This window comes from Pseudonaja textilis, chromosome 6, assembly GCF_049901715.1.
Source record: "Pseudonaja textilis isolate UNSWEBS1 chromosome 6, rPseTex1.2, whole genome shotgun sequence".
In the NCBI taxonomy this organism is placed as follows: domain Eukaryota; kingdom Metazoa; phylum Chordata; class Lepidosauria; order Squamata; family Elapidae; genus Pseudonaja; species Pseudonaja textilis.
Window position 1 is genome coordinate 54,252,492 of NC_141995.1, and position 23,877 is coordinate 54,276,368.

A 23,877-nucleotide genomic window follows, 5' to 3' on the forward strand; every position below is an offset into this window, starting at 1 on the left:
TGCAACATCCCAAAATTCAGGAGAATTTGGGAGGAGCTACATTTTTCTTAACAGCCAGAGGCTTCATTTAACAACAGCAACGATTCCCTTAACAGTGGCGGCAATAAAGGGTTGTAAAACAGGGAAGGGGGGGGGAACTCACTTAACAACCATCTCACTGAATGGAAATGTCAGGCTTAAATGTAGTTGTTAAGTTGAGGATTAGCCATATTGCTTTATGTTAGATGCCAAAACCTAACAGAGGAGAAGAGGAGGAGGAGGAGGAGGAGGAGGAGGAGGAGGAGGAGGAGGAGGAGGAGGAGGAGGAGACAGGGAAAAGGAGAAAGAGAAGAAGAGGCGGAGAAGGAGAAAACTAGAAGAAGAGGAGAAGAGAAGAGGAGGAAGAGAGGGAAAAGGAGAAGAAGGAGAAGAGAAAGAAGAAGAAGAAGAAGAAGAAGAAGAAGAAGAAGAAGAAGAAGAAGAAGAAGAAGAAGAAGAAGAAGAAGAAGAAGAAGAAGAAGAAGAAGAAGAAGAAGAAGAAGAAGAAGAAGAAGAAGAAGAAGAAGAAGAAGAAGAGAGGGAGAAGGAGAGGAACCCCCTCCCTTGGGGTCCGTCCGTCCCCCGGCACTCCTTCTCAAGCCACTTGCTTGGCGAAAGGGAAGAGAAGCTAGGAGAAGAATGAGGGAACTTTGGGTGGGTTAAGAGCTTCAGCTGGCCTGGATGGGCGATAGATGGCCAAGGACATTCTCATCAAGCGGAGTTCTATTTTTAAAAAATATATATATATATTAAGTGGGCATTGCAGTTATGCACCACAAATCAACTTACAGAAGAGTGAGAAGAAATAGAGTGAAGTCTGAAGAAGTACCGCACATATATTTCACGGAATATCTGATATAGCTTGGAGGGCTCATTGTAGAGAAAACAAAGAGGAGCAACTGAAAACATTAAAAAAAAAAAACACCACTAGTTAGCAATGGAAAAATAGTAACGTGTACTGTATAATAATTTTTAAATTTCAGGAAGATGGATTTCGATGGCAATAGACTTACATACCGCTTCATAGCCCTCTCTAAGCGGTTTACAGAGTCAGCCTATTGCCCCCAACAATCTGGGTCCTCGTTTTACTGACCTCGGAAGGACGGAAGGCGGAGTCAACCTTGAGCTGGTCAGAATCGAGCTGCCAAATTGCTGGAAGCCAGCAGTCAGCAGAAGTAGTCTGCAGTACTGCATTCTAACCACTGTGCCGCAGTACCTCAATGAATATTAAGGGAAAACAGGCATTATTATTCCACAGCTATAGTTATTCCAGAATAACTATAACTATGGAATAAGAATGTCTGTACTGCTTACCGACAGTTGGAATAATTAAGTAGCACCACAGATAAGCCACTTGTGTATTATGTCAAAAGAATTGCTGGGTGAACGGAGATCACTACATTGGCTGTGTAGATCTTACTACTTTCAGAAGCAGCTGTGTTGTTTTTGTGTGCTGGCAATTACAAAAAAAAATATTGGCAGGTGCATAAACGCTGCTAAGAATAGCACCTCCATGCAAATTCTGTCTTTTTTCTTTCTTTCTTTTTTTCAAGCTCAGAAAAAGAGATCCAAGCATCACCGGAACTGAAGAGTTTCCAGGTTATTAAGTTGTGAGAGATAATATAGAAAGGGACCTGTTTTAAGAACCATGACAACCCACAGCTTCTACACAACCATATCTATTATCTATCAATGACAAGCTACTTACCATACATTGAAAAGCCATGGAAAGGAATGACACCTAAAGAAAGAAAAGAAAAAAACATATTCCACTTAAGTGTCTAAAGAGCGGGCGTTTTCAGAAATAGGAAACTTTTAAAAAAAAATCTACAGAGATTCTCAGTCATCCAGGTCAAGGTTGTCCCAAATGTGATTTTTTTTTTTCAAGAGGCAACTGGATTTTCTGGGGTTTTCTTTTGAAGAAGTTTCGCTTCTCATTTCAAGAAGCTTCCGGAAGAGCTGAAGGAGCTTCTTGGATGAGAAGTGAAACGTCTTCAAAGAAAAACTCCAGAAAGTCCCGTTGCCTCTTGGAAGAAGGCACTTTTGGGAAAGTTGGGGGGGGGAATTCCAAATTTTGCACAAAACACCTCCCTCACAGCCTAAAATTCTGCCACAATGAGAGCTAGAAAGACAGGCTCAGGTGTCGTCTGGGGCCCTTTTGCTACACACGTTGGGGAATTATTGTGAATTACATGTGGGTGGCAAGGTTATCACTGACACCTACTTTCCCTGGATGGATTAGAGGGGATTCACTGTGCGCAGCCTAAAGACCTGAACCCATTCAAGCAGGTGTGCATTTCATCCTTGTTCTTCCTTGGCTAATTAAAGCAGCCACAAACTGCCTTAGGACAAAATACTTTGTCAACAGGCTGAAGGGAGCATCATGTGCTGCTCCAGAGGAAGATCTATTTCTAGTCAACCTTTGGGAGGCTGTAGTGGAGTGAGATCTTTCTTTCTTGAGACCCCACCATAACCGGTGTCAAGTTTGCTATTTCTCAGCAAATTACTCCAACATGCGGTCATGCGAGGCACCAGGAATTTTTGGATGAAAGGGATTATCTAGATCCATTTCAGTTTGGCTTCAAGCCTGGTTTGGAACAGCTTACATAATAATGATAATGATGTTTTATTTTAAAAGCAATTGCTCCTTTGTGACAGGGGGAGGAGGAGGAGGAAGGGGAGGAAGGGGAAGGGGAGGAGGAAGAAGAGGGGGAAGGAGAAGGGGAGGAAGAGGAAGAGGAGGAGGAGGAGGAGGAAAAGGAGGAGGAAGGAGGAGGAGGAGGAAAAGAGGAGGAAGAAGAAGAAGGAGAAGGAAAAGAAGAGGAAAAGTAGGAAGAAGAACGGGAATAAGGAGCAGAAGAGGAGGAAGAGGAAGGAAAAGGAGAAGGGGAACAGGAAAAGGAGGAGGGAGAAGGAGAAGAAGAGGAGGAGGAGGAGGAAGAAGGAGGAGGAGGAGGAGGAGGAGGAGAAGGATCAAATAAATGCAGCAGCATCAATTCTTTAATCTTCTGAGCCTGCTTCTGTATGGCTGGGGGAAAAACACCCTGGGATGCTTCAAAGCAAAAAATAAAAAAAAAAGTTCTGCCAATTTTTTTTCTAATAACAGTTGTTATTTCTTTTTACCCAAAGGACAAAAATGCCATTCAAAAGAATCCACTCTTTAAAAAGGGTATAATTCCCCCTGTTTCCCACTAGAGGGGGCAACAATATAACATCTTTACCATTTGGCGGATAAAACACAGCGTATTGTTCCATTCCAAGCTTCCCTACACACAAAAAACCAAACAAACAAACAACAAACAAACAAACAAACAGAAATAACACAGAGAGCATCAGAGAAACAGCAAAGAGAATGCAAAGTTCTCCATATGAAAAATATAGACCTTGTCACAAGAAACAAGAGGAACAAACTAGAATGCAAATTCAGAGGACAGGAAAATAATAATAAAAATAACAAATCCATCTAGAGCTGCACAGTCCTTAACTTACGACCACAACTGAGTACAAAACTTTATATTTGTTAAGCGAGGAATTGGTTACAGGAGTTTGCTAGTCAGAAGGTGGCAAAATGTGATCACCTGCCTGCCAGGATGCCGTCATAAATGTGAGCCTTCACGTGTAAATCACCTGCCCATGGGGATGCTACGACGGTCGTAAGCGTGAAAAATGATCCTAAGTCACTTTTTAAAATATGACTGTAATATCGGACAGTCACCCAACGAACCGTTGTAAGTGGAGAACTAACTACCTGTAAAACTATCCTTAAAGTAATGATCTAGAACCGTGGTGGGGAACCTGTGGCGTGCGTGCTGGAAGTAGCACACAGAGCCATTTCTGCTGGCATGTGAGCCGTCCCCCCGAGATCAGATCTTGGCAACTGGCGAATATTTATGAGGGTTGCAAGGTTACGTGGTGGTCACCTTCTGACAAGCAAAGTCAACAGGGATTCTCTTAACAACTCTACTACCAACTTAACGGCAGGGAATCACTTAACAAGCGTGGGGGGCAAGCAAACGGGGCAAAGCCCACTTAGCAACAGACATTTTAGGCTCGGCTGTGCTTGTAGGTTCGAGAACTGCCTGCAGACCTATTTGTCCTCACCGGTACAGCATTGATTTTCATCCGTTTTCATTTTAAAAAAATAAAATGGAATATGGGTAAATTGGGCTGACTCTCAGTACCCCTGTCAATCTTTTACTTTGATTGTTGTTTCAGCAGCTGGATTACGCAGAAGCCCCCCAAAAAAAAAGCCGAAACATTTTCCCTTTGTAGGGCCTGACGTGGCCCGCCAGTGGCTAGAGGAGTTGGTGGCAGACTCGGACGGTGAGGAGGTTGGGGAGGAGGAACAGGGGCCAGTCCGGGAGTCTGGGGAAGGCTCTGATGAGTGCTCTGCGTTGGAGGCAGAGATGGGGCCAGGGCCGTCCGGCAGTTATCAGTGGGGAAGAAGAACAGCTGGAGCCTGTTCCCAGTGTGCACATGCACAGAGCTGCCAGGAGAAGGGAACAGTTAAGGAACAAGAGCTGACTCGGGAGTAAGGGCCCAGGTGGACGGTGAGTGGCTCCTCCCATAGGGAATAAAGAGGAGCAAAAGAGGAATGGTGTTTGCAGGAGTCAATTAGTTCAATTCATTAGGGTGAAGACCTGTTCCTGACTTCTTGCCAAGTAGTTACTGCTACAGCGTGGCATTTGGAAGATATTCGCTTGGCAACTCTCCCAGCCTAATAAAGGTCTGTAGTTGTGAAATCTCATGAAAGACTGTTTGCCGGGTCTTTGCTGTAGAGGAGTTCCCTTTAACCTCAATAAAAGGGCCTTTATTGGGGCGAGGAGTCTGCCTCATGATCTTAGGAAGCCTAGATCAGAACAGGGCCTAACATACGTATTCAACCTGTCAAAGATAGCACATGTTCATCGTCCATGAGATGCAAAGAAAGTGGTAATTAAGTGCATTGGTCGTCATGGACACTAAGGTTTGAATGTTACCCAATCCTGGTTTGCTTAAGACCATCAAGTAACGTTTATAAAACAATTCTCTCTCTTTGGCGACTCTGTATGGCTGGAGCATTTCAAATAAAACGTTTCTTTACCTCGAATGAATGATCTGGGTGGGCTAGCACTATTGTATGCAAAGTGTTCCAACACGGAAGTGTCTCGGGAAAAACAAAGCAACACCTGCGGAAAACACAAACTTATCAGAAAGTTCTGTGTCAATAATAAGCTCATTTTTAACTGAATCTAGAAAAAAAAGTGCATTTCCCACAAAGGTCAACGTCTTACTACACACTAAAACACAGAAAAGTGTTCAGATTAATCTCTTCCAACTGAGGAATGGCTTTTGTATTCCTGAAAAAGTTAACAGGTATGCTTCGTCCTATTTGGACTTCTAAAGAGAATTGTAAAAATAACCTCCAGTTTCCTAGTTTTCTTAAGGCAGCAGTAGGGAAAACTCAAACTAGATTGCCGGCAAAGACAACTTTTCTACTCAGAATAAACTCAGAACTCAACTGCCAACTCACACCCAACTGCTCTGTTTATTCTGCTTCTCTCTCTCTCTCTCTGTATATATATATGTGTGTATACACACACACACACACACAAACATATATATACACATATATACATATATACACATATATATACATATATACACACACACACAAGACTACAGCAAATTCATTTCCACGAGTAATCATTCTAATGTGGGACATGCAGCAGCTTATCTTTTTATTTTAAACAGAATTTTTCCAATGCCATGACAATGTTTCCCAGTGCAAGGCCTGTGTGGAGAGTAATTTTCTGTTTAATATTTGTATAAACAAAATCCTCTGAAAATTGTATTTGTCAAAGAAAAGCAGAAACGTCTTGAAAATCCGTCTGGGCTTCTGATAGAGGACAGAATAATTTTCTGCCAGAGATATGGCCCTACCTCCTTTGAACAACCTGCTACTTTTGCTGGTTAACATTTTTTTTTGTCAGACGACAAAGTACCTTTATCTTAAATACACACTTTCAGCACTACTTATCAGCCCCCGTGCTCCTATCCGAACTCTTAAAATATACCACAGCCAGCAAAGTAGAAATAAACAGGAAAAATTAAAAACTACTTTATAAGAACCCATGTCAGCAGAAAGAGGAGGGGAAATTATGGACACAGACAAGGGCTCCTCTGATTGCCCTACGAATTGGGGGTGAAGGTAGAAATATCTTTCTTATTTTTGTTTCATTTTACTTCCCTCCAATTCGAGTTCAATCCTCGGAGACTGCCTGGAAAAATCCCCACAAGGTTTTCTTGGCAAGAATTTTTCAGAAACAGTTTGCCATTGCCCGCTTTCTAGGGCTGGGAGAAAAGGACTGGCTCAAGGTCACCCAGAAGCTTTGGGCTGAAAAGGCAGGACCAGAACTTTGTGGTCTCCTGGTTCCTAGCCATAACCACCGCGCCAGCCTGGTTCTCCCAATTTCCTACTACAACTTACAATCGTTTGTTTAGTTGCGATGGCAGTGAAACATAAAGGGCGAGGAGGCTTACGATTGGTTTCCACACTGACCGTGCTGACCTGTTGTGGCCCACCAGCGGCTGGCGGAGCTGGCAGCAGTCGGACAGTAGTGAGGAGGTTGGGGAGGAAACTGGGCCAGTCCTGGAGGTTGAGGAAGCCTTGGATGAGGGCTCTGCATCCGAGGCAGAGGTGGGGTCAGGACAGACTGGCAGCGAGGCAGGGGAGCTGCTGGAACTGGTTCCCAGCCTGCGCATGCGCAGAGAGCTGCCAAAAGGAAGGCACACTTAAGAACTCAGGGTCGACACGGGAGCAAGGCCACAGGTGGACAATGAATGGCCCCTCCCATCAGGATTAAAAGAGAAACAAAAGGGGAGGGGGCTTTTGCAGGAAACAACTTACTCGTTCGTTCGTCCGTTCGTTCTAGTCTCGGGAAGATTTGTCTATATAAGCCAGCCCTTCCCTGTCAGCACTGAGCGTGGAACTATTTACTGGACAGTGTTCCAGGATTGATAAAGGTCTGAGCTCATTAGTATACCTTTGCAAGACTGTTTGCCAAGCCGTTGGCTGACTAATGAATGAAATAAATTCACATTAATGTAATAAAAGAGGTTTTGCTGGGACTCAGAATTGACTTAATGCTAGCCAGGAGTAAACATAGAATCTTGAAAACTTAAGAATAATGTCCCAGGCTCAGCAATAGTAATTGAATTAAGACAATTTCATTTTGAAAGGATTTCTTCCCACATCTGTTAGCTCTGGATTGAGTTGCCTCTTAGACAAACCAAGAACCTGGCCTTTTGCTTTCCCACATTCTCACAATCCCACAGATGGCCTTTTGTATTTTTCTAAATGTACTTCCTCCTTTGTCCATATCCGCCCCCCCCCGCCCCCCTATGGACTTTTTGCTGATAGTCTTAAAGTCAGCCCCACTTTCCTTCCCTGATTATAAACTATTTTTGTGTCGTATGTTTTTATCAGCGTATATACATACTTGAAATAAATTAATACAGGCAAATTCACTTTCCCAAATGCTGAGAAGTACTCCACACGGTTTTGAATTTCCTTCTTTATGGGTTTCTTTCAGGTTTCCAGAGGTGTAATATTTCAGAAATGCACTTTATATCCTTCTAAACTCTAGGTTTACAAACACCATACCATCGCAAGTCGGGAGGCTACCTGTCACTCTCTTGCCCAAAGGTTTTTTTGAGTTTCAACTATCACTAAATACTGCTCCTCTGGATATTATTCATACTGACTCCAAAACAAGGACTATTACATGAGAATTCCTCCCCTCTCCTGTATCTTAACTTCCCCACCTCAGAATTTTGAACTGTATTTAATTATTTCCTCTAATGCAGAGAAGCTTGTCGTGCTCCATGCAACTTTCCTACCTTTTTATGTTTCCATTTTCATTCTGATTTATTACACAGGAACACTAATTTATCTGTTGTACAAAGTAATAATTAAGACTGTCAACTAATTGGCAGTGTAAAAACTTGCTATTCAAAATTCTAGCTTTGTTTTTTTTCAAGACATACCCACCTTCCTTCCTTCCCTCCCTCCCTCCCAATCTTCCTTCCTTCCCCCTCTTGCTTCCTTTCCTCCATCTCTATCTCCCTTCCTTCCTTTCCTCCCTCCCTCCCTTCTTTTCCTCCGTCCATATCTTCCTTCCTTTCCTCCCTCCCTCTTCCTTTCCTATCTTCCTCCTTCCTTCCTTTCCTCCCACCCTTTTACCTTCCTTCCTTCCTTTCTTTCTCCCTCTTCCTTCCTTCTCTCCTTCCCTATCTTCCTTCCTTCCTTTCCTTCCCCCCTCCCTTCTTTTCCTCCGTCCATATCTTCCTTCCTTCCTTTCCTCCTTCCCTATCTTCCTTCCTTCCTCCTTCCTTCCTTTCCTCCCACCCTTTTACCTTCCTTCCTTTCCTTTCTCTCTCCCTCTTCCTTCTCTCCTTCCCTATCTTCCTTCCTTTTCCTTCCTTCTTTTCCTCCATCCATACCTTCCTTCCTTCCTATCCTCCCTCCCTTTTCTCCTTCCCTATCTTCCTTCCTTCCTCCTTCCTTCCTTTCCTCCCACCCTTTTACCTTCCTTCCTTTCCTTTCTCTCTCCCTCTTCCTTCTCTCCTTCCCTATCTTCCTTCCTTTTCCTTCCTCCCTTTCCTCCATCCATATTTTCCTTCCTTCCTATCCTCCCTCCCTTTCCTCCTTCCCTGTCTTCCTTCCTTCCTCCTTCCTTCCTTTCCTCCCACCCTTTTACCTTCCTTCCTTCCTTTCTTTTCTCCCTCCCTTTTCCTTCTCTCCTTCCCTATCTTCCTTCCTTTTCCTTCCTTCCTTTCCTCCCTTCTTTTCCTCCGTCCATATCTTCCTTCCTTCCTTTCCTCCCTCCCTTTCCTCCTTATCTTCCTTCCTTCCTCCTTCCTTCCTTTCCTCCCACCCTTTTACCTTTCTTCCTTCCTTTCCTCCCTTCCTCCGTTAACCATGTTAAAGTGCAATTAATAACTGCAATGATTCACTTAACAAATGTGGTGAGAAAAGTCGTAAAATGGGACAAAACTCACTTAACAAATTCCCCCACTTAACAACATAAATTCTAGGCTCAGTTGTGGTTGTTAAGGCAAGGCCTGCCTGGATTAGCCTTAGTTTGGCAAAAGATTCTATCCGGTAAGGTAAGCAAATAAAAGACTGAAGTCCATTGCTTTTCAGTGTGTCTTTGGCCTTGAGCCTGACTTATGCAGACACAGAGCAGACTTCATGAAATTATACACAAATGGAAACATTCCGTCCTCTTACTGCTTATCCAACAGCTATTGATATATCCAAATTACTCATTATAAATAGTCCCAAAGAAATGAACATCTGACGACATATCCTTATCACTCGGAAGCAGAATTTGGCAATTAGGTAGATAACCTGAGGATTTGTATCTCTCTAAGTAACTCTGTTTGACCAGACAATTCTTTTCCGAAATGGTTGAAATAGCTTTTGTCGGAGATTTAAAACAAAAAAACAAAAAAAACCACACACACGGGAAACAATCTTCTGCCTTCAATTCTGCCTGAACTGCAGAGTTATTAACTCTATGATAAGGACTGCCTGTATTCCAAGCATGGTGCAGTATAAAGTGGTGCTAACACTTCGTGTGATCTTGAGATTATCCTTCTCTTGATGCAGCCTAGGATTGCATTGGGATTTCGGCCACCCGACTCTCTTAACTTCCCCTTAAGAAGATTTGAAAGGGGCATTTGGTGCATTTGCAAAGAGTAGTGAGCTGCCTAGCTATGAACATCTACCCTGTTTCCCTGAAAATACGACCTGCCCTGAAAGTAAGTCCTAGCTTGCTTTTTACATGTGCGCCCAATATAAACCCTACTCCCACCCCACCCCAAAATAAGCCCTAATTAAGATCCTGCCCACTCCACAGTGCACAGGCAAAAATTAAGTTAGGGTGGGGATGTGGGGTGGAGCTGCCTTATTACTTACCTTTGGACAGTTGTAGCCAGGCCTCACACACCCCGACACCTGCCTTGCCGGTCCATTTCTTCTGTAATCAGTAAGGCTTTCCTAAAAGTTTCTGTAGCTGATAACAGAGGCCAAGATCGATCCAGAGCTCTGTTATCGACTGCAGAGGCCTTCAGGAAAATCTTGTCCACCACAGAAGAAGTTCCTGAAGGCCTCTTGAGGCCAAGGGTGATGTGCGCAAGTGAGGTTAGTCAGTGGATGACATCCCCTGAAAATAAGACCTGGTGCCTTTTTTGGTGGCAAAATATATATATATAAGACAGGGTCTTATTTTCAGGGAAACACAGGTAAGACTATTTCACCTGAAAGGCCACCTACAAACATAAAATGCTGGCTAGAAACTAGGCAAAAGAGCACACTGACTTCCTCTCTGTAGCATGCCCAGCTTGGCATATGTACAATGTGTGATCCTGGTGTTTTACAGCTTGGGTAATGCCGCTTTCTTCTAGCTAAATAAATCAATGTTTTAGTCTACTACTCTTAAGGCTGTACTTTTAGCTAGATGACATCTTCAATATCACAAGCTTTTATTTTGCAAGCCTTCTCAACTGCAAGGCAATTAGAGAAATATCTTAATGATGCTTTTTTAGAGAGCATCAGATTTTTGCCTATACTTTATTCTCAGAATACTCTTATCCGCTAAGCTAAGGAATGCTTGTTTGATTGCAGCTGCGAAGAAGAAAAAGGACACCCGCCTCCAACAGCTTTGACCAATTGAGTTGAACATTGTGAAAATGAGGGGCTAACCCCGTGACATTAATACTGAAATTTTAATCAATGTTAGCAAATTTGCAAATGTAATAACCCTTCATTAAAAGAGATTTGAAAGAAGCGACACAGACAATTACAAACACACACGCAGCTTCCATTTTTAATAGAAACAAAGGTCATATATTATAGATGCATAAATTATGGGTGCCTTTCCAAGGGTCATAGTAGTAAATTATATCACGCGCACACACACACACACACACACACACACACACACACGGTTACTTCTTTTATAGATGCCTAAGACTGGGCACAACAAATATTGTTGGTTCTTTTTATCTTTAAATCATCTTTGAATGTTTAAAACTTGTATTCTTGATACCCTTTCCAGAAGAAGCCCTAAAAGGACCCAAATTTCTCATGCATGCCACCTTTTCTTCCAAACCCATGGTCACTACCCATTCATCTCCATTGCAAACAAGAGCAATGCTTAGATCCATGATGGTGAACCTATGGCACGCGTGCCACAAGTGGCACACAGAGCCATTTGCGCTGGCATGAGAGCCACAGGCAAACTTACCTCACTGCGCATGCACGCACCTCACAGCTGATTTTTTTTTTCCGGCTGGTTTGAGGCCTTTTTCAGTCTCCCAGAGGCTTGGAAAAAGCCTCTGCAAGGCTTTTCAGGTTGAATTATAGGCCCATTTCGTCACTTCCAGTATTACTGGAAGTGACGAAATGGGCCTATAATTTGGCCTGAAAAGCCTTGCAGAGGCTTTTTCCAAGCCTCTGGGAGACCGAAAAAGGCCTCAAACCAGCTGAAAAATCAGCTGTGAGGTGCAGTGCAGGTGAGGGAGTGGCGGAGGGGGGGGGTTGCACATGCATGCGCAGGGGGTGTGGGGAGGGGGACACGCATTTGCATTTTGGGTGCTGGCATGTGTGTGTACACTGGCACGCATGCAATTTTTGGCACAGGAGCCCAAAAAGGTTAGCCACCACTGGCTGAGAACAACTGTAGCTACAATGCTTCATCTACCAACCCCAGGTTTTCTTTTATTTATTTAAGAAAATTTATAGGGTCCGCCCGGCTCTCACTCAGTGACTCCAGGTGGCTTATAAGGGGGCGGGGGGAAACCCAATATAAAAACAATTTTTAAAAATCCCTAATAACCATCACCCCTTTGGCGACAATAATCAAACAAGCCTTCATCCACTGCAGAGGTCCCCAGGCTCCTTGGAAAAACCAGGCCTTCATGGACATGAGTCAGTAGGGGTCAACTTTGTTCCTGCAGGGATGATATTCTACAGCAGGGGTCCCCAACTTCCAGTTCACTACTGAGCCTTGGCCCCGTACAGAACAGGGCCATTGAAATTGACAGGCAAGTGTGTGAGGGGGCACAGCTGTGTTTGTATGCGCTTCTGCACTTATGCGAGCGCAAAGCCCCATTTGCACAAGCAGAGGGAGCGTGTGCCTGCCACTTGCGCCAATGCGACTGCGTGCGCATGCACTCACACACCCGCCGCACGCCCCACTCACACAAAACAATCCCCTTTCACACAAACCCCCGCCAGTCCGCAAAGCCAGAAAAATTGGAAAATGGTGTTCTAGAGCAGGGGTGTCAAACTCAAGGCCCTAGATCTGGCCCCTGGGTCCACCCTCAAAACAGCGAAAGAATGGCCCGCGGTGCCTCTGCCAATGAAAATGGAGCTCGGGAGGGCTGTGGGCAGCTCTCCTGATCTGGTTTCGCTGACAGAGATTTGCAGGAGGCCATCGCAGCCAAAAACGGAGGTCCGGAGCCCATTTTTGCTGGCAGAGCAATTGGGGCACCACAGGCGCCCCCAACATGAGTGATGTCGAGCTGGCCACGCCACCCTGGCCACGTTCACCCCGGCTCCCTGAGGTCAAACACAACCCTAAGGCGGCCCTCAGTTAAATCAAGTTTGACACCCCTGTTCTAGAGGGAGGGAGCCCCCACAGAAAAAGTCCTTCTTCTTGGTCCCAATAGATCAGGCGTGTCAAACTCACGGCCCATGGGCCACATGTCTGATGCGCTGGGCACTCCACCCGGTTTAGTGAAGGGGGGATGTCGCAATACATCATGTGACGATTCCGTGATGATGCAAGTTTGACATCCCTGCATTAGATGGTGTTCTTAGGAAAGGGGAACCTTAACATTTCCTGCTTTCCTGCCTTTTTTTAATTTGTTAGTTTTGTTTTTGGCTTTGTTGCCTTTTTAGTGCTCCTCCTTGTTTTTGTTATATGTTTCAGTCATAAAAATTTAGCTAGCCACCTTGAGCGATATGCCCTCTACCCAATTGGGCCCCTCCCAGAACTCTCTGGTATCATACAGTTGAGATTAATCCTTGTGGTTTTTCCCCAGGAATTCGACTTTGAACTATTGTTTTAGCATGACTAACTTGTTTTCTTTTTCTGTTTTTTCCCTGGAGTAGGGTTTATTTCGTTTTGTTTAGGATTCTTTAAACGTTTTTCATATTTCAGCATCATGCAGAGACTCACTGTTATGCAGTTGTCCTAGCCAATAACGAATAAATATCAATATATATAATAAGTCAAATACACTAAATAAACTTTTCACTTGCCTAGTGATGAACAGCATTTTTGAAACCGGTGAAACGAATTACAATTCGACAGACGTCCAAAAAGTACCACAATGCTTTATATGCATTGATATACACATAATAAGAATATACTGTTATGAACAATGGGGAAGTCATTGCTATTAAAATATCCTAAAGAGTCTATACAATTACTGAATAAACAGCAGAAATTAAGAAATAGCACCAAAATTTCTTTGATCCAGTTGTAAAGACCTCGATCTCTATAATTCAGAGCTTAGCTGGTAAAATCAACTAACCAACTTTACTGGCTGGCACATTTTACAAGGCGTTTTCAAGGAATTCAACAAAGATTTGAACTTATCCAAGAGATATCTTATCATTGTTGATTCAGAGCTGTCTATGGTTAATGTTAACAATCCACAGGCACAATTGAATGATTTCTTATTAGGCAATGATTTATATACAGTCACTTGGACCAGTAACCCAGTTCTGAACAGGTTTAACTTAAAGGTAAGCCCCACAAAACATCAATGGAATTTACTCTTGTGTAAATTGTACACATAGCAACGCACTGTAGCTCTACTTAAGAGCAGCTGTTGCATTACAAGTTTTATTTGATCTACAAAGTAAACAGAACAAACTCTACTCTGCCCCAAATGTCCTTCCTTCCAGTGACGTATCATTTGCCATTTGTTCCACGTAAATTACTTACCTGATATAAATAATCCTCAAACACAAAATAATAGTCATCATTGCTGGCTGTCAATTTCACATCCTGAAATAAAAAAAAAACCCACACCTTTCTGAAGCTGAGTCACATCTTTTCCACATGGGCACCTCTCACACTGTACACAATATAACAACATGCAGCATTATTGTAATCTAATGGCTCTAACAACAGCTATGGCACTAATGATAGATCAAGCACAGCCTTTCATCGACTTCTAATTTTCAAATGCAATGGAAAGTTCCATTAGAATTATTGATCTACAACGAAAGAAACAGAATAAGAGAGTTGGAAGGGACCTTGGAGGTCTTCTAGTTGAACCCCCTGCTCAAGCAAGAAACCCTATACCCGTGATGGTGAACTTACGGCACAGGTGGCACGTAGAGCCATTTGTGCGGTCACATGAGCCCTAGCCAAACCTACTTGCACTGGGCATGTGTGTGCCTCCCAACTGATTTTTGGCCCGTTTGAGGCCGTATTCGCCCTCCCGGAGGCTTGAGGGAAGCCTCTGCAGACTCGGGAGGCTGAAAAATGGGCCTTCTGGAAATACCGGAAGTGCTTAAACGGGCCTGTTTTTCGGCCTCCCGAGGCTGCAGAGGCTTCCTTCGAGCATCTGGGAGGGTGAAAACGGTCTCAAATGGGCTGAAAATCAGCTGGGAGGCACACACATGCACAGTGCAGGTAAGGGGGTGGGGGTGTTGCACGTGCATGTGCAGGGGGCGGGGCGCATTGAATTGTGGGTGCTGGCATGTACACGCCTGTGCACGCTATCGCGTGCGCACGTGCTTTTGGCACACGACAAAAAAAAAGGTTCACTATCACTGCCCTAAACCATTTCAGACAAATGGTTGTTCAACCTCTTCTTAAAAGCTCCAGTGATGGATCACCCACAACTTCTGAAGGCAAAAGCTGTTCCACTGATTAACTGTTCTCGCTGTCAGGAAATTTCTCCTTAGTTCTAAGTTGCTTCTCTCCTTGATTAGTTTCCACCCATTGCTTCTTGTCCTGCCCTCAGGTGCTTTGGAAAATAGCTTGATTCCCTCTTCTTTGAGGCAGCCACTCAAATATTGGAACACTGCTAGCAAAACATTATGGGATCCAACAATGGTCATTTCTCAAATCTCCATTTATTCCTGCTGTTTATTATTTAACTAGTCAGCAGTCCAAACATAGAGGGCTTATTTCCCCATTTACTCAGGAAATGAAATTGTGTTGGGCCAGACTGAGATATGCCACATTCCAAAGGATTCTAAAGAGAAATGCAGTAAATGGGAATTCCTGGAGCAAGAGTCATGCTGATTTTGATTCCTCTGTTAGCACTAACCACCACATTCAAAAGCTATAATTATGGTGATCATAGCAGAACCATAGAGATTTTTCACTCCTTATTAGTCAGAAATTCAAGGCCCTTGGATTAGTTTGCTACCAGCTATCTTGCCAGCAGAACACAATTAATAAGGTTAGCCATTCTAAAAGACATTAAGCAGTCAAAACAAACATTTCTTTTCACTACATAAAGCCTAAAGGCCGAGTAACACGTTGCCTACTGACCACAGAAATATGCAAAACAAAAATTACTTACTTTATAAATCAGACTGTCCACCAAAAGATTGTACTGGATCACGTTAGACTTCAGCTGCTCATAGTACAAGATATCCTAAAATGAAATAATAATAACAATAACGATAATAATAATTGTCATCCCATATCAACCATCAGCACCAGTCAATGATATTTGTGATACATTTTTAAATGTTCAGTTGACTGAGTTTCATGCCTTTTTTTAATTTAAAAAAATCTTTATTGGTCAAATTTTACAATTAAAAACATATTTCCATTCACTTCAGCTTATTTGTAGTGTCATTCACTCTCATTGACATGTTCTTAATATGTAAATTGTTACTAAATATTATTACAATTATTTTGCATTCAATTTATAATGTATATTCATATATTTACAGTTACATAATTATACGTAGTTATACTTAAGTCAGACAATATTGTTTCATCTCACCATAAACTTTCTTTCATTTACCTATTTTATGTCTATCTTGTAGCCAATTGTACCATAGACTCCAGATTTCATGGTACTCTGTTCCTTCTTTCTTTCATTTCCATTCCTACCCATTTCTGCACTATCTAAAACCTTTTTTATTACTGAGTTTCATGTTTAATGAATAAAAGAGACAACAATAACAACAACAACAACAAATGTGATCAATGATCATATACTGAGCTGTTGCAAGACAATCGCTCAGACTGACTACAAACAACGTCACAACATAGTCGCTCAAATGGTCCACTGGAATTTGTGTCACAAGTACCATCTGCCTTTAGCAAAGAACTGGTGGGATCATAAGCCTGAAAAAGTGGTCAAAGATGAGCATGCAAAACTACTGTGGGACTTCCGAATACAGACTGATAAAGTTTTGGAACACAACACCCTGGATATCACGATTGTGGAGGGAAAAAAAGTGTGGATTGTCGACATTGCCATACCTGGTGACAGCAGAATTGATGAGAAACAACTCGAAAAAATCACCAGATATCAGGACTTGAGAATCGAACGGCAGAGACTCTGGCATAGATCAGTGCAGGTGGTTCCAGTGGTACTTGGCACACTGGGTGCTGTGCCTAAAGACCCCGGCAAGCACTTAAGAACAATTGGTGCGGACAAGATCCCCATTGGTCAGCTGCAGAAGGCCACCTCACTGGGATCTACTCGGATAATCCACCGATACATCATGCAGTCCTAAACGCTCCCCCAAACTCCACCACAAATGAGTCTTTGGGAGCCTGAAAGGCCTCCGGCTCCAAGAGGCTGCGCTGGTGTGACAAGTCTCACAAAGGCTCATTTCTGGCGGGATTTGGGAGAAAGAAAGACTTCTGCTGCTTCTGCTGCTTTCCTTGCATGAAGCCCGAAGTCTCTCTCTCTCTCCCCCCCTGAGAATGGAGCTGGAGATGGGATCCTGCGATCCCAAATAAAGAATGGTCGATCGGTAGGAAAACACGGTGGGGAATTTTCCTGCACTTTTTGAGGTATTTTTTCCCAGGGTCTCTGGTCCACGGGATTTAAAATTATGAGTTTGGTGGTCCCTGAGATCCAAAAGGTTGGTGACCCCTGCTTTACAGCCCTCTCTAGGCAGTTTATGGAGTCAGCATATTGCCCCTCCCCAACAATCTGGGTTCTCCTTTTACCCACCTCGGAAGGATGGAAGGCTGAGTCAACCTTGAGCCTGGTGAGATTTGAACTGCCAAATTGCAGGCAGCCAGCAGGCAGGCAGAAGTGGCCTGCAGTGCTGTACTCTTAACCACTGCGCCACTGTGGCTCATATACTATCAGAATTTACTATGCTGATACATCACGACATCAAGAATTTGATACATATGAAGACCTGTACCAGCTAAAGAACTGCCACCTTTGATTTCACGCAACTGTGAATAGATAATACTAAGATCAACCAGTGTTACTGGAAACCACACAATTTAAAAATTTGCTAGTTTTACTTAGTTGTGATAAAAATGTTTTATATTTACCTTTGCTGTGAATCAGGAGTATCAAACTTGATTCTATTGAGGGCCGCATTGGGGTTGTGTTTGACCTCAGGGGGCCGGGGTGAGCATGGCCAAGGTGGGCGTGGCCAGCATGGCATCACTTGTGCTGAGGGGGAGGGCACCTGTGGTCGCCCAAGCACTCTGCCAGCAAAAACAGGCTCCCAAGCTCCGTTTTTGGCTGCAACCCTTTGCTAGTGAAAACAGATTGGGGGGGGGACGTGTGGTCCTCCCGAGCTCCGTTTTCACTGGCAGAGGCATCGGGGGCTGGTCCTTCACTATTTCCAGGATGGCCCGGTGGACCAGATCTAAGCATCCTGCGGGCCAGATCTGGCCCCCTGGCCTTGAGTTTGACACCCCTGCTGTGAATGAAGTTAATTTATTGCCTGTTTGATATTAGGTTTTTTCGGCTGTAATACTGATCTCAGTGCTTTTAAATATTATTGTTCTAAAGTTCTTATATAACCAGCTCTGATTATAGTGGAAAGGCAGAACTGAATGTCTTACGTAAATAAATGAGTTCCAGAAATTTAAAAAAATGGAACTGGGGAAAAATTCATTCAGGATATCCAAATATAATCTCAGAAACATTGTTAGATATTCATCGTCAAAACAAATGAAACACATTTCATCTCCAAACATGGAATAAGAAATATTTTAAAACAAGGAAATACAAGATTCATTTCCATAAGCATTTATGTTTTATTATTCAAACAGAAACTGTTATCAAAAGTGGATTTTAAAAGGTGATTAAGAGACATTTGTAGGGTAGAATTTCCTTAAAATAAAACAATGACAAACAATGACAAAGAAATACATAGGAGTTAATTTTTTTTAAAAAAAAGGTATATATGTTAGTGACTAAAACACTAAATGCAACAGAAGAGAGTGGGGAAAGAACTTTTAAAAAATCCACAGGCATTAATGAATTCATTTTTTGTCTCCAACATATAATACAGATTACTTCAATTCATTTTTACAACATCTATGCAGAATAGACCAAATATAACTCTTTTCATTCCACACTATCCTGTCAAAGCTGAAGAAGCTTCTTGGATGAAAATTCAAACGTCTTCAAAAGAAAAACCAAGGAACCTCAGTTACCTCCTGAAAGCCACGACCTGCATGACTGAAAATTTCTACATGTTTTAGCTAAACAATTTGGGATGAACATCCTTGGAATGGTGTGGGAGTAGGAATGGATTTCCAGAGAGAGAAAAATTGCAGACTGCAGGAACCAGAAACACCACTCAGGTGACCCTGAGGACACAGATAAACCTCCAGGTGGCCTCGACGACCCTCTAATAGGAGGCAAATGACCAGCTCTCTGTAAGGAACATAAATCCTTCCAGTCCTCACTATCCTGTCAGAGCTGAAGAAGCTTCATGGATGAGAAGCAAAATGTCTTCAAAAGAAAACAAAAAACAAGAAAGTCCAGCTGCCTCCTGAAAAAGCACTTTTGGGAAGACCAAATCCATTTCTTCGTATCAGGGGAATAATGAAGATCCTCCTAGGTTTACAAATTGAATTCCTATGCCTTCTGAAAGTACTGCATCAGGATTCAACAACTTCAGAACATAAGTCAATTATTTGCTTGACTGTGTTACATCCCAGACATTCTTAAGTTAGACATGACATTAAGAACAGTTTCCTTGTGGTATCTGACTGATTGAGGATAGAAAACAGGTGGTTGACTTACATCGGAGAATAGGTAGAGAGAAATTCCATGAACTCATCTGGATCAACTGACAGTTTAGAATAGAATAGAACAATCAAGTTGGAAGGGACCTTGGAGGTCTTCTAGTCTAACCCCCTGCTAAGGAAGGAAACCCTATACCATTTCAGACAAACGGTTATCCATGTTATTCTGCACTTAAGTGAGGGGAAGAAACAAGTTGGGATGGATGGTGATTGGGGCATGTGATGTGATGATGGGTGCAGGGGGAGGATGTGTAGATTTTATTTATTGCAAGGAAGTCCGGAACTTTCAGATTCGGGATTCCCCAGATGTGTCAGTGTACTATCCCATTAAAATAGAACTTTTGAGAAGATGACTGTCTCGGAGTTATTTGATGGAGTGGACGTTTTCTGGAACGCTGACAAAAGGTCGTAAAATGGGGCAAAACCAGGGGTGGGCTTTTTTCATGTTCCTTTCATATTCCTCTTCACTTAATTTTTTTTAACACATTTATAATAATTAAAATGTTCCCCTCCTTTCCTAATTTCATTCTCTCATTCTCTTTATTTCATTTATTTATTAAACATTCCATTACATTACAAGTATTTTATCTATCATTTTAATCACACTTGTTTCATATTTTCAAAGTTCATTTCTATTTCTAATATAACAATACTATCTTATGTACCCTTGCAGAATCCCCCTTTCAATTAAGTTTTCACCCATTATCTCTGTGTCTTCTAAATAGGCGTATACCCTAAATCCTTATACGTTTTCCTTGTTTCTCTATGTCCTGTTTCTGTCCTTTATAATTTCTTTTCCTTTCCCTCTTTCCCCCTCTTCTTCTCCCTTCCCTTTTTGACCCCTTCTCTCTCTAATTCTGATTCTCTCTTCTGTAATCCTCTCTTCTGTTTCTTCCTAATGTTGTAATTACTTTTCAAACTATTCTTTTTTGGGGTTGTTTTTTCAAATCTTAATTTTTTCACTCTCCTTTCCCCTTTCCTTTCTTTTCCCCTCATAGAAATACCTGGTCATTGAAGATGGCTTCTTCTTTGTCCCGCCCTTCTTGTTCTACAGGCATTTCTTGTTGTTTCTCATAGTTCAGGATCTCCATTTCTAAAAATTGAAATATGAAGCCAAAAGAACCTCTTCCTTCTTGTGCATCTTCTTTCTGTTTTTTTAGTTCCATTCTCAATTCTTCCAAGAGTGATACCATTTTAAAAACTTTTAAACAACCACCCGATTAATTTTAGTCCTTTAAATCCAATAGCTAAAAATCCAAAAATCACCAAGTAAACCAAATAATCCAAAGCTGTTTCTTCTTGCTTTTTTCCGCACTTTCTCTTCCTGGGGTTCTCTTATCTTGTTACAAAGTTTCAGTTAACATGGAATCTTTAGGAATCTTATTAAAGTTTCACTGTTAATTCCTTTCACTTCCAGGTGGTCTCCTCCATTTTTCCAGATCCCACCTTTTTGTTTTTTTCCTTCTTCTAAAAGTTTTTGATAATCCAGAAATCTTTATTATCCCTTTGACATTTTATATTCAGCTTAAATACCTGTTAATGTCAAAGTGGATTTTTGCTGGTTTCTTGCTTAAATCTCTTAGTTGTTTATATAGGGAAGAAAAAAAACCCAAATCCTTTCCCTTCCCTCTCTCATTCACTGCTTCAAAGTCTTCTTTGGGAATAATGTTGTTCTTTATAATTCAAATTCTGGGGTATCTTATATTGTTGCTTTTCAGTTCAACCCGATCAGCCAAAACTTTCTCTTCTTATCTTCCTCCTGCACATTCTTTTCCGGTCGAGTTCTTCTTTATGGTGGCCATTTCTGACCACTGCTGCAACTGCCTTTGGGAAAGGGAGTAATGGCCAGCTGGGGAGGAGAGATGCAACTCTCCTCGACCCTGCTAGCAGTCTCCCCTCTCTTCACCACATCTACGGGTGGCTTAGCCCCGAAACCAGCCAGCTTGAAGCGCTCCAGTGGCGAGCACAGATCAAAACTGCGCACGATCGTAGATTTCGGTCTATCACTGAAGAAGCCCAAACCGGAAGCCGCACTGTGTTGAGGCGTAAAAAAACACAAAATCACTAGATCAGGCCACAATTTTCACACTAACATCCCAATTGTGTTGGAGCCTGAGGGCTTTATTTATTTATTTTTTTAGTTCTTGGTTTTAGTTTTTAAAGTCTTAATTGTAATTTTATTATTCTTGTGAGCTGCTTCAAGTTGTGTTTTAAAGATGAATGACCATATAAATCTTTCTTCACAAAATAAACTCCTATGCCTAGCAGATAAGCCTGAGAGAATTACAAAAGAAAACCTATATAAAAATAATGTAGTCCCTTTATTTAAAAAAAATCCCCCCTGAATAACTATGTATATTAATACTTCATAAATTAAATTAAGAATTGTACTGATTTTTTCATAAAGATGGAGTCAAAATCCACTTTATCTATAAAAACTCTAAGAGCTAATAGCTAAAGTCATCCTGTAATAGTTTAAAATTCTGGGATCTTTAAGAGAAAACAGCTATACAATTACAAAAATTAGCCATTTTCCCCAGTCATTCGGAAGAAACTGAGGGAAGAAAGAATGTCTGATGATAATATGCTTTAAACTTTACTCCTTTACATTAAGACTTCAACTAATCCTATTTCTAAGATTAGCAATTCTTTCCCTTGCTGGAACCACAATGTCAATTTAATTCCCTTTTTTTAATGAAGGAGAGAATTGCAGAACAGCATTAGTAGCACTGAAATGTAGAGAGTCAGAGCAGAGAGCTTGAAATATATTCCCTTCTTAAAAGCAATCCTCTAAGCTGCTGACCCTTTACTTGAGAAGCTTAAAGAGAAAACCCTTTATATGAAGAGATAAGAAAAGGAATGTTGTGGAAAGTCCAAAGTTTTCTCCTTTTTCTAAGGACCATCTCCAAAAGGAACTTAGAAGGTGTTTATATTTATTCTCCGTGTTTGCATGCTATCGGTTCAGTTCTCATTGGTTCGCACCCCCCCCCTCCCCGGAGTCATGGTGGCTTGCCAACATTGGTGGGAGAGAGAGAGAGGGAGGAAGAGGGAGGGAGGGAGAGAGAGAGGTTGGTCTTCCTATTGACCAGGCTTTCCAACTATTCATCCACCCTGACTTTATAACAATATAATACGGGTTTTCCCATTTTGCATTGGGAAATGCTCGTAATATATAGGCAGCCCATGAATGACAATCATTCATTTAGTCATCATCTTCTTCTTTTAATGACCCCATAATCCCTAGCGGGGTGGAGTTTGGGCAACTGAAAGGAGCTGAGTATTTTCTGGCCGGATGCCCTTCCTGCCACCAATGAGGAGTTTTGTTTAGCAGATATATTCTCGTTGTGCCCAGAGAGAGAAATATCTGCCTCTACCTAGGATCGAACTCCCAGCCTCCTGATTGTGAGGCGAGAACTCCACCTCTAGGCCACCGCATCACTCAGACAATCATTCGTTTAGTTACCGCTCAAAATCACAACGGCACTGAAAAAAAATAACTGATGACAGTTTTTCACATTTATGACCATTGCAAGCATCCCCAGGGCCACTTGATCCACATCAGCAACTGGCATGTATTTATGATAGTTGCAGTGTCTGTGGATCATGTGATCCCCTTCTGCAAACTTCTGACAAGCAAAGTCAAGGAGAGAAACCAGATTCACTGAACATCCGTGTTATTAACAACTGCAGTGATTCACTTAACAACTGTAGCAAGAAAGGTCGTAAAAGGGAGCAAACCTCAGTTAACAACTGTCCTGCTTAGCAGTGGAAAGTTTGAACTGAATTGGGAACATAAATCAAGGACTACCTATATTGAACAGTTATTAAAATACATCAAAGATATGTTAAAAACACGCTTGTCAATTATTGATTGGGACCTACAGAGGCATATTATTACCAAAAGTGATTAAATTCTGCGGGGAAGGAAATTATTTAATTATTAAATTGCCAGGTTGCCCAGATCCCCTGTAAGGCAACCCACAGATTACCAAAAGACAAATAGATAAATACATGAAATTATGCAATTAAAAAATTTAAAACTAGAAAAAGAGAAACAGTACTAAGAGATGGACGGCAGAGGGATGAGGTCTTCTTACTCCCGCCTACCACTTCCGAGTGGTGGGCACACCCAGGGATGAGATCCGACCCGTGTAACAACCAGTTCGGTGGCTATGTGTCACACGCGCATACGCACTTCGTGCACTTGGTGCTGTAAAGGTTCGCCAACACTGCTCTAGGCCTGTCATGCCCATCGGAATCTGACTCGGAGGAGGAAGCTGAACAGCTGACAGGGAGTGGGAGTGTGGCTCCGTTGGCTGTGGAGGAAACTGGGGAAGGGCAAAGTCCAGCTAGGCAGAGCAGAGGAGAGGGAGAGCAAGGGAGAGGGAGTTCAGAGGAAGACTCAGGGCCACCCCTTCTTCATCTTAGGGCACGCAGGGGAGGAACAGAGAAGAGAGCAAGGTGGGTTGTGTGGCTTTAGCGGGAGGAAAGGGCCCCGATTCCCTTCATTAGCTGCAGCTGGGAACACAGTGTATAAAAAGGGCAAGCTGCATGCAGCAAGCTGTTAGGAGCAAACGTGAATTTA

The 23,877-nt window shown here is 42.4% G+C and overlaps 2 protein-coding genes across 5 annotated transcripts in view; one reads left to right on the top strand and one right to left on the bottom strand.

Moving 5' to 3' along the window:
- The window catches only part of TBC1D19 (TBC1 domain family member 19), a 69,722-nt gene that overhangs the window by 15,711 nt on the left and 30,134 nt on the right, over positions 1–23,877 (bottom strand). For all 4 annotated transcript variants that reach the window (XM_087936588.1, XM_026699871.2, XM_087936590.1 and 1 more), the window contains exons 12-17: positions 15,622–15,696; positions 14,025–14,087; positions 5,102–5,186; positions 3,240–3,284; positions 1,727–1,759; positions 808–917 (exon numbers count right to left, since the gene is read on the bottom strand). In XM_087936588.1, coding sequence (XP_087792714.1) covers positions 808–917; positions 1,727–1,759; positions 3,240–3,284; positions 5,102–5,186; positions 14,025–14,087; positions 15,622–15,696 — 411 coding nt within the window. The remainder of the gene's footprint in view (positions 1–807; positions 918–1,726; positions 1,760–3,239; positions 3,285–5,101; positions 5,187–14,024; positions 14,088–15,621; positions 15,697–23,877) is intronic.
- On the top strand, positions 15,918–16,795 carry LOC148125482 (uncharacterized). Its single transcript, XM_087936726.1, has 3 exons — positions 15,918–15,930; positions 16,097–16,126; positions 16,224–16,795. Exons 1-3 carry the CDS (start codon positions 15,918–15,920, stop codon positions 16,793–16,795), a joined length of 615 nt encoding a protein of 204 aa, XP_087792852.1.